This window comes from Rhinatrema bivittatum, chromosome 1 (genome assembly GCF_901001135.1).
Source record: "Rhinatrema bivittatum chromosome 1, aRhiBiv1.1, whole genome shotgun sequence".
NCBI classification, from domain to species: domain Eukaryota; kingdom Metazoa; phylum Chordata; class Amphibia; order Gymnophiona; family Rhinatrematidae; genus Rhinatrema; species Rhinatrema bivittatum.
The window spans coordinates 755506522-755515687 of NC_042615.1; the positions used below are offsets into that span (position 1 = coordinate 755506522).

Consider the following 9166-nt stretch of genomic DNA (forward strand, 5'->3'; position numbering starts at 1 on the left):
ATTCCTAACCATCATGTTACATACATTTGCGAGCTAAATAGGATCCAAGTCACAGAGAGAAACCTCAAGATCTGGCAACAAGGGTTCTGCACCATGTAGCTGACTACATTTCAGAATTTTGCAGATGGACAGCAAACCTGGAGTGGAATGAACCTGTTCTCTACTTACAGGCACTTTGCCTTGTTAAACTGAAAAGTAGAGTAAATCCTCAACAGGAAACAAACCCTCCCATCTCCAGTCAAGGCTGGAGGCTTGGGATGCAAACTCTCCCACCCTCCCAGACCTCAGGAACTAGTTGAAGCACACCCCAGCTATAATAAATCAGGTACATTATTCCTTAACCCAGAAGTATCCCATGAAATAATCACCAACTTCCATATAACAAGCTTAAACAAAAGAGAACAACTTATTTCAATAATATGTTCAATTTTTCTCCAGATATATTTCAATAATTTTGTAGATTTGAATAATTGAACAACATATGTGTAACCCAGATCACTTTTTGGGTTACTAATAGGTCTTGCAACAGACTAGTGCAGTTAGAGAAATAATTAGGGGAGTATCCACTCAAGGACAGCCCTCCCACTGGCGGAGCTGTAATGGATACCCTTGGTCCTGAGGTTTTCTAGCAGAGCTCTGCAATAGGCTCTGAGGGCAGTATAATTTGGAAGTTAGAGAGAGAGAGGTTGTATTTTTCGTAAATTGGATTTTGGGCCTAGCTGAAGACTCAGAAACCCTCCGAAACCCCTCCAGGATAGGTCAAAAGAGTTCCATTGCTGTTCTCTCCCCACGAGGTTCAGGATAGTTGCTTTGGGACTATTTTGGGCTTTTGAGTCTTATTTGAGAGAAGCCCTGCTGGAGGCCTGGGCTTTTTCGAAGTCAGGGAATGGGGAACCCTGAGCTGAAGACGCCCAGTGTTTAGGGAAGATCTGCTGCACAGAATTTCCTGATTATCTGAGTTGGGGAAAGAAGATTTTGTTTCAGCATCTGGGAAGAAGTGTTTTCTGCCCCTCTTCCTGCCCGTTAAGGGGACTGGCAAATCCTGCCATCCGCCAAGGATTTCTACCACTTGGGTTCCTTCAGAAGATTAATAAACTGTTGAGTAAAGATCTACATTCAAGGGAGGACACCCATCCAGTGTCTACCAAAGCCTTGAGGGATAGAGACATTAAAACTCTAAGCCAAGATAGATTTTTGTGCCATCAGGAGGGGTTTCCCGACCATCCAAGGGAGTCTAGCCCAGAGGGACCACTGCACAATCTAATCCAGAAATGTGGATGGATTCCTGGCCTAATAAAGACTACTGCACAAATAGAGGAGAAAAGATCTGTAATTAAGAGAAAAAAGAGCAAAGACTGTGGTGCTGGAACTATTATGTTTTATTGTGCCATTCAACAAGCCCATTGTACAGTAAAGAATTATTTTGGATACTGCCTCAGTGGTCCTTGTGGTTCTTTTGGCACTCAGCATCCAGCATTCAATACAACAAGAGAAAATCAGCTAAACATACCAGCCACCCCTTACTAAGACCAGAGAGGACTCCTTTCCACCCCTAGTCCAAAGGACCTACACCATGGGATGGGAGGAGAAGGAAGAGATAGCCAGGGTCCCTGCCCCAAAGAATAACTTTTATATTCCCCTCCATACCTGACTCGTACCTTAAGGAGGGGTTACATATGTGCAGATTAGCATTACAAAACTAGTATTTGCTTTCTTCTTGCTTGTTAAATTTTGCAAACCTAACTAGACTTCAAATGGCTCTATGAGTGACATAAAAAGAGTTTGAGTAAATGAAGCAGACATCAATACTCTCATGGACTTATCCCAGAAATGTAACCAATGTTCCTTTCCCAATCCTTGCCCTAAATCTTTCACTCTACTCGTTCAAGACCTCTCATGATCTTAAAGACCTCTATCATATCCCCCCTCAGCCATCTCTTCTCCAAGCTGAACAGCCCTAACCTCTTCAGCCTTTCCTCATAGGGGAGCTGTTCCATCTCCTTTATCATTTTGTTTGCCCTTCTCTGTACCTTCTCCATCGCAACTATATCTTTTTTGAGATGTGATGACCAGAATTGTACACAGTATTCAAGGTGCAGTCTCACCATAGAGCAATGCAGAGGCATTATGACATTTTCCGTTTCATTAACCATTCCCTTCCTAATAATTCCTAACATTCTGTTTGCTTTTTTGACTGCTGCAGCACACTGAGCCGACGATTTTAAAGTATTATCCACTATGATTCATAGATCTTTTTCCTGGGTGGTAGCTCCTAATATGGAACCTAATATTGTGTAATTACAGCAAGGGTTATATTTCCCTATGTGCAACACCTTGCACTTGTCCACATTAAATTTCATCTGCTATTTGGATGCCCAATCTTCCAGTCTTGCAAGGTCCTCCTGTGATGTATTACAATTCACTTTTGATTTAACTACTCTGAATAATTTTGTATCGTCCGCAAATTTGATAACCTCACTTGACGTATTCCTTTCCAGATCATTTATATATATATTGAAAAGCACCGGTCCAATTACAGATCCTTGAAGCACTCCACTGTTTACACTTTTCCACTGAGAAAATTGACCATTTAATCCTGCTCTCTGTTTCCTGTCTTTTAACCAGTTTGTAATCCACGAAAGGACATCGACTCCTATCCCATGACTTTTTAGTTTTCTTAGAAGCCTCTCATGAGGGACTTTGTCAAACGCTTTCTGAAAATCCAAATACAGTACATCTACCGGTTCACCTTTATCCACATGTTTATTAACCCCTTCAAAAAAATGAAGCTGATTTGTTAGGCAAGACTTCCCTTGGGTAAATCCATGTTGACTGTGTTCCATTAAACCATGTCTTTCTAAATGCTCTATGATTTTGATTTTTACAATAGTTTCCACTTCCTGGCACTGAAGTCAGGCTCACTGATTTATAGTTACCCGATCACCCCTGGAGCCCTTTTTAAATATTGGGGTTACATTGGCTACCCTCCAGTCTTCAGGTACAATGGATGATTTTAATGATAGGTTACAAATTTTAACTAATAGATCAGAAATTTCATTTTTTAGTTCCTTTAGTACCCTAGGATGCATACCATCCGGTCCAGGTGATTTGCTACTCTTTAGTTTGTCAATCTGGCCTACTACATCTTCTCAGTTCACTGTGATTTGGTTTAGTTCGTCTGACTCATCACCCTTGAAAACCATCTCCGGAACTGGTATCTCCCCAACATCTTCATTAGTAAACACGGAAGCAAATAATTAATTTTGTCTTTCTGCAATGGCCTTATCTTCCCTAAGAGCCCCTTTAACCCCTCTGTCATCTAATGGTCCAACCGACTCCCTCACAGGTTTTTTTGCTTCGGATATATTATGAGTTTTTGCCTCTATGGCCAACTTCATTTCAAATTCTCTCTTCGCCTGTCTTATCAGTGTTTTACACTTAACTTGACAATGCTTATGTTTTATCCTATTTTCTTCAGATGGATCCTTCTTCCAATTTTTGAAGGCATTTTTTTTGGATAAAATAGCCTCTTTTACCTCACCTTTTAACCATGACGGTAATTTTTACCTTCCTTCCACCTTTCTTACTGTGTGGAATACATCTGGACTGCGCCTCTAAGATTGTATTTTTAAACAATGTCCATGCCTGTTGAACACTTTTAACCTTTGCAGCTGCACCTTTCAGTTTTTTTCTATTTTCCTCATTTTATCAAAGTTTCCCTTTTGAAAGTTTAGTGTTAGAGCTGTAGATTTACTTATTGACCCTCATCCAGTTATTAGTTTAAATTTGATCATGTTATGATCACTATTGCCAAGTGGCCCCACCACTGTTACCTCTCTCACCAAATCCTATGTTCCACTAAGAATTAAATCTAAAATAGCTCCCTCTCTTGTTGGTTCCTGAACCAATTGCTCCATGAAGCAGTCATTTATTACATCCAGGAACTTTATGTCTCTAGCAAGTCCTGATGTTACATTTACCCAGTCAATATTGGGGTAATTGAAATCTCCCATTATTATTGCACTGCCAAATTGGTTAGCTTCCCTGATTTCTCTTTGCATTTCATCATCTGTCTGACAATTTTGTCCAGGTGGTCGGTAGAAAACTCCTATCACTATATTCTTACCCAACACACATGGGATTTCTATCCAAATAGATTCTATTGAGCATTTAGTCTCTTGTATGATCTTTATCCTGTTGGACTCTATACCCTCCCGGACAAAAACTGCCACACCCCCACCAAGTTGATCCTCCCTATCATTGCGATATAATTTGATATAGCACTGTCCCATTGGTTATCCTCCTTCCACCACATCTCTGTGATGCCAATTATGTCAATCTCATCATTTTTATTTTTTCAAAGCAATCCTTTAAATTTTACCTCTCCAGTGAAGATGCATTCAACAGTTCCAATGGACGATAAAGGAACTTAGGAGAACTTCAGAGCCATGGTAGCACAGTCAGGGCCAGCAAGTCCCATTAGGCAAATAAGGCGGGCACCTAGGGCACCAACCATTAAGGGGCGCAGAAGAGCAGCCATGTGGGGCTGCGAGCAGAGCCTATGCCACTCGCTGCAAAGAGGAGTAGATATTCAGTGGGCCGCAAGCGGCGCCCAATCTGCTCGCGGCCCAGAGAAGCACACACTTGGCAGGCGCGAATGAGGTAGGAATCAGAGCTGATACCGGGGGGGCTACATGACCAGGGGGGAAAAGGTTTACCTAGGGTGCTTAATACTCTTACATCAGCCCTGAGCACAGTAGCTAACCAGCATGAGCAATGACAGGCTTTCATGTGTTTCCAGAAAGGTCTGGAAAAATTGGTCCAGTAATCTCTGAGCACAATCATGTCACTCATCTGTGTAACTAAGATAAACTGCTTGTCTTCAAATAAAAATGTTTCTGTGCAGAAAATCTCACCATTTCTAGTAAATGTAAATCTACTGACCTGCTCTGTGCAAATTGGTCAAAATCATCCTGGAGCTCATGCCTGTGTAGAACTTCCCCAATTAGGAAACCAGAAGCAAAATCTTTTGCAAACGTTTTTGGATCTGCACATGAAAAACAGACAATGAATGATAACTTAAAAAATAAAATACAGCGCACTCTGTATATAGTATTAATGATTAGGTTGAAATGTTGCCTTAAAATATCAACAGCAACAGTTGGTAACATTTGACAGTTTAGTTCAGTACTATGCCTGCTGTGCAAAGACTTTGAGATATTGACACAGTTTCTTAACGTTAAAGAAATAACCATGGGGAAGTCAAAAGAAATATTGAACTGTAATTCAACTTCTATGGATGAATCACTGGAAAAAGGCTATGGAGCATTTGGCCAAACAGGTTTTATGCAGATCGTTGGCCAGATAGTTAGCTCAAAGGAAGCGGACAATTAATACGTTTCTTGAATTAGCACCTGTTCTATAACATTGCTGTTATGGGGTGAAAGATTTCAGAAGGGAATTCTAATTGGTATTGTTGATTCATTTGCTTGACTACATACTGTTCTCATAGGACCAGCTGGCACTGTGGAGGTCATACTTTCATTGAAACCACATAAGGATGTGCATGAAAAAAAAATGTGTTTCATATTATTTTTCTGTTTGGTTTATGTCATTTCGTTTTCCTCTTTATGTCATTGAAGTTGTTTGTGTCATCTCCATTAATACCAATGAAGAAAGCAGTAAACTATTTTAGCATGCATGTTTAGCATCTGTGAGCTGTCAAAATCCTCCATGCTAACTGGCCCTAAGTAACAGGGTCAGTTAACAGCAAAGATTTCCTCGCTCCCTCCTGTGGGCATCCCCATTCCCTTTCTCCATGAACAAAAACTCCCTCTGTGTCATCCTTCCTCCTCTCCTTACTGAGTAACTCAAGCTCCATCTAGGGCATCTCTAATGTGAGAGAGCCCTGCTGAAGGCATCCTCATACCTCTCTGCCCCCCTCCATAAGAAGATTCAAGCTTATCCTCTTTGGAACATTCTCACCCCAAGAGATGGAGATTGGAAGTAGAGAAGCCCTGAAGGGGCTGGAATGAGGGAACAAATCAGCGATGCCTCAGAAGAGGCTTAATTCTTCTTGTGGGGGTGAGAGGGAAGGATGAGGATGCTCTGGAGAGAACCTGAGTTTACTCGGGGGTGGAAAGAGAAGGAGGCTCCAGAGGGGGCTTCTACTCATAGAGAGCGGGAGGGAGTGGGGATGCCCCACATATGGCTTGTCTGGACTGCAGGAAGTGGGGCAGGAAATCCTCCCAGCTAGCCAGGAGCTCAGAAACAAAATATCATATATATAACAAAATTTCATTAAGGGTTTATGTTGTGTTTAGATAAAATGACACAAACAACATAACAAATGTTGTTGATGTTTTCATTTCATTTTAAAACGACCACATGCAAGAAGCAGAAGCAAAGGATAAACTCATAGGATAAGAAGGGCCAAAAACTGAGGCGCAAAGATCATGTTAGAGAAGAATCAACAACTGGAGCTCAAATAGGGGTGCGGTAGTACATCGTTACGGTCAGTATTTTTCTGCGTGAATGGTATATAAAAGCTTGTAAATAAATATTTATTTATTTATTTATACTTTTTATATGCCGTCATTCCAACAAATGATCACAATGGTTTACATAAATTGCATATAAGTACAGTGTAATATCACGAGATTTACATATTCATTAAAGAAGAAATAATTGTTAAATAACAGTTATAATATTACTATGTTTAATAACATTAGTTAGAGGATGCAAAACAATTCATTAGGTAAGAGTTTTTGTTAAAATGTTCAAAAAGAATGGGAGAGGTTCTGATATATTAGAGTATACATCTATAACCAAAGTAAAGATAAATAAATAAATAAAGACATAGATAAATAAATTAATTAAGTAGTTTGAGGGAGAGAAATGGAGGAGGAAAACAAGGGCTGGAGATTGTGGTGTGAGGTGGATGGGCACATGCACTAGTTACTGAAGTAGGGATGAGGCAACTGGAAGGGGCTTACCAGGGTCTGGGATGGAACTGGTAGAGTGAAGAAGGGAAAGAAGACTGGGAATCAAACTAGAGGGCAATTAAGAAGCGCACATATGTGCTACTCAAATATATGCAGCGTGTACTTTTCCAATTTGTTTAAGCAACTGTTCTATGTCCTGCTTAAGCAACAGCAAGATTCCTAATTATCCTGCCTTTTAGTCAGGTTGTACAAGAAAAAATAAATTTAACTGAACATAAGAACATAAGAATTCCATCTATTACGTACATGGAAAGATCCAGGATTTTGAAAAAAAGGGGTGAAGATGATGTGGTTTATCATCATTCCCCTACTACTCCCCCCTCTCCTCTGATCCTTCTAGGTTCCTCTCCTTCTTCATCCCTTTCCCTTCTCCAGTTCCTCTATCTTCCTCATCCCCCACTCTTCTCTCACAGGTACCTTTCTATCTCACCTACTCCCTTTAGTTCATCTCCATATTGACCCTCAAGTTCATTTCCTTCTCTGCTATCATACTTCTCCTTGCTCCCCACTAGGGTCCTCCAAATCTCTTCTTCCCTTTCTCGTAGCTCCTCTCCATCTCTCCCCATCATGGCCTGTATTCTGGGGATGTGTCAGTGATCAAATTACATACAGCTCACAAGGGGAAAATCCAGTACAGTATTTTTTATAAAGACAGCTTCTGTATCTGTCCCTAGGGGAGGAGGTATGACAGCTCTGAATCACGTCTTTCACCCTCCCAAAACTAAAGTTCCAGTGCTGCTGAGTCACTCAATTTCTGGAGACAGACATAACCCAGTCCTGTCTTTGTGATATGCCCTCCTGCAGTCTTTTGCTATCGGAAGTAATGCCATCTAATGAAAGAAGCAGGTCTGTAAATACCACTGAGCACTAGGATGTGATTTCTAAGGCCAGAAACAATCGGCAGTAGAAAGCTTGGAAGTCTTTTAAAAAATGAACAAATCGCTTTCTCAACCTCCTTTTTACTAAGATCCAATGCAGAGTCTGAACTATGAGCTCAGGATGATCCATTTGTGGACTTTAGTATGAGATAAAGATTATGTACGATATGGTCTTGTCATCATAGTGACCCCCATTGGGGACACTATGATGACAAGACCATTGCCAAAGCAAGAGAATTACACTTCCTGCTAAAAAAAAAAAAAGGAAATAAAAAATGAAATAATCAAACCTCTCCTCCTCGAGGCAGGGCATCAGCTTATTTTGGGAGTGTTTGCAGCCGTACCCCGCCTGTCACCTCGCCGCCCGCAGCCAGGAGAGGGCGCCCGAACCCCGAGCTAAGGCGAAGACCCGGGACCGCTCTCGCAGCTGTAGGCCGCGTTATAGTTGGCGACAGACTGCGACTTACTGTATAACACGTCGGCAGTTAAGCCTCGTGCCCCGTTCACCTCTGTACAGGAGGAGAGCACCCACGTCCCTTTCTCCCCCCCGCCTAGTTGCCAGAGTTCCCGGGCGCCCCGGCTACACTCTCGCCTCACTTACCCACAGGCTTGGAGATCCGGAGCTCGTCGTTCAGCCACTGACAGATTATCTGTGACATCGCCCCGGTGAGGTTAAGGAAGCGGAGGGTGAAAGCCGCAAGTCGGTAGCACGAGCGCCGCCGGCCAGTCAAGGATTCTAAGCGAGCTAACCCGGCCGCGTCCCGTTACCCCGGCCGCGTCCCGTTACCACGGTGAGCTCTGTTGCTGAGCAACGGTTCTTAAGGCCGCCGCGCTCCGAGTCCCGAAATGTCATAACGCAGTCGTAAAGACGAAAAGAGCCGAGAGGCGTGGTTAGGTGCGCAAGTAAGAGCAGGAGCGGCCTCTGGTGCACGTTGGTGCAGTAGTGCAAGGCAAAAGTACGTAAGCAGTACCTTCTGTGGAAACTGTTTTGGGGGTGGGGAGCTGAGGCAAAGAACTATGAACGACTAGAAATGCCTTTTACACATGCAACTCCTGTGCCAAGGGCCCTGGGGATTGTTGATTGTACTCACCCAGAGTGGGGTATTCTGTCTTTCCGGGGGCAGGGGACAGGCTCTCCTGTTAGGCCAAACTGCTGGTTGAAGGCACGTCCAAAGAAATTTCAATGTCCACAAGTCTCTTGTGCTAAACAAAAAAAATAGAAATTTATTGTAAGGTACAAAAATAACAGTAGCCAAAGCATCAGTTTTGAATCACAGTCCATTC

General features: G+C 42.3%; 1 protein-coding gene across 3 annotated transcripts in view; it reads right to left on the reverse strand.

The window, feature by feature from the left end:
- Positions 1-8746, reverse strand: part of SPEF2 (sperm flagellar 2) — a 310148-nt gene extending 301402 nt beyond the window's left edge. For 2 of the 3 annotated variants that reach the window (XM_029578907.1, XM_029578916.1), the window contains exons 1-2: positions 8484-8743; positions 4945-5047 (exon numbers count right to left, since the gene is read on the reverse strand). In XM_029578907.1, the coding sequence (XP_029434767.1) occupies positions 4945-5047; positions 8484-8541 (161 nt within the window). In that variant the 5' untranslated portion in view covers positions 8542-8743. Of the gene's footprint in view, positions 1-4944; positions 5048-8483 lie in introns of all 3 variants that reach the window. The other variant, XM_029578899.1, reaches the window with a different exon arrangement.
- Between the last annotated feature and the right edge of the window lie 420 nt (positions 8747-9166).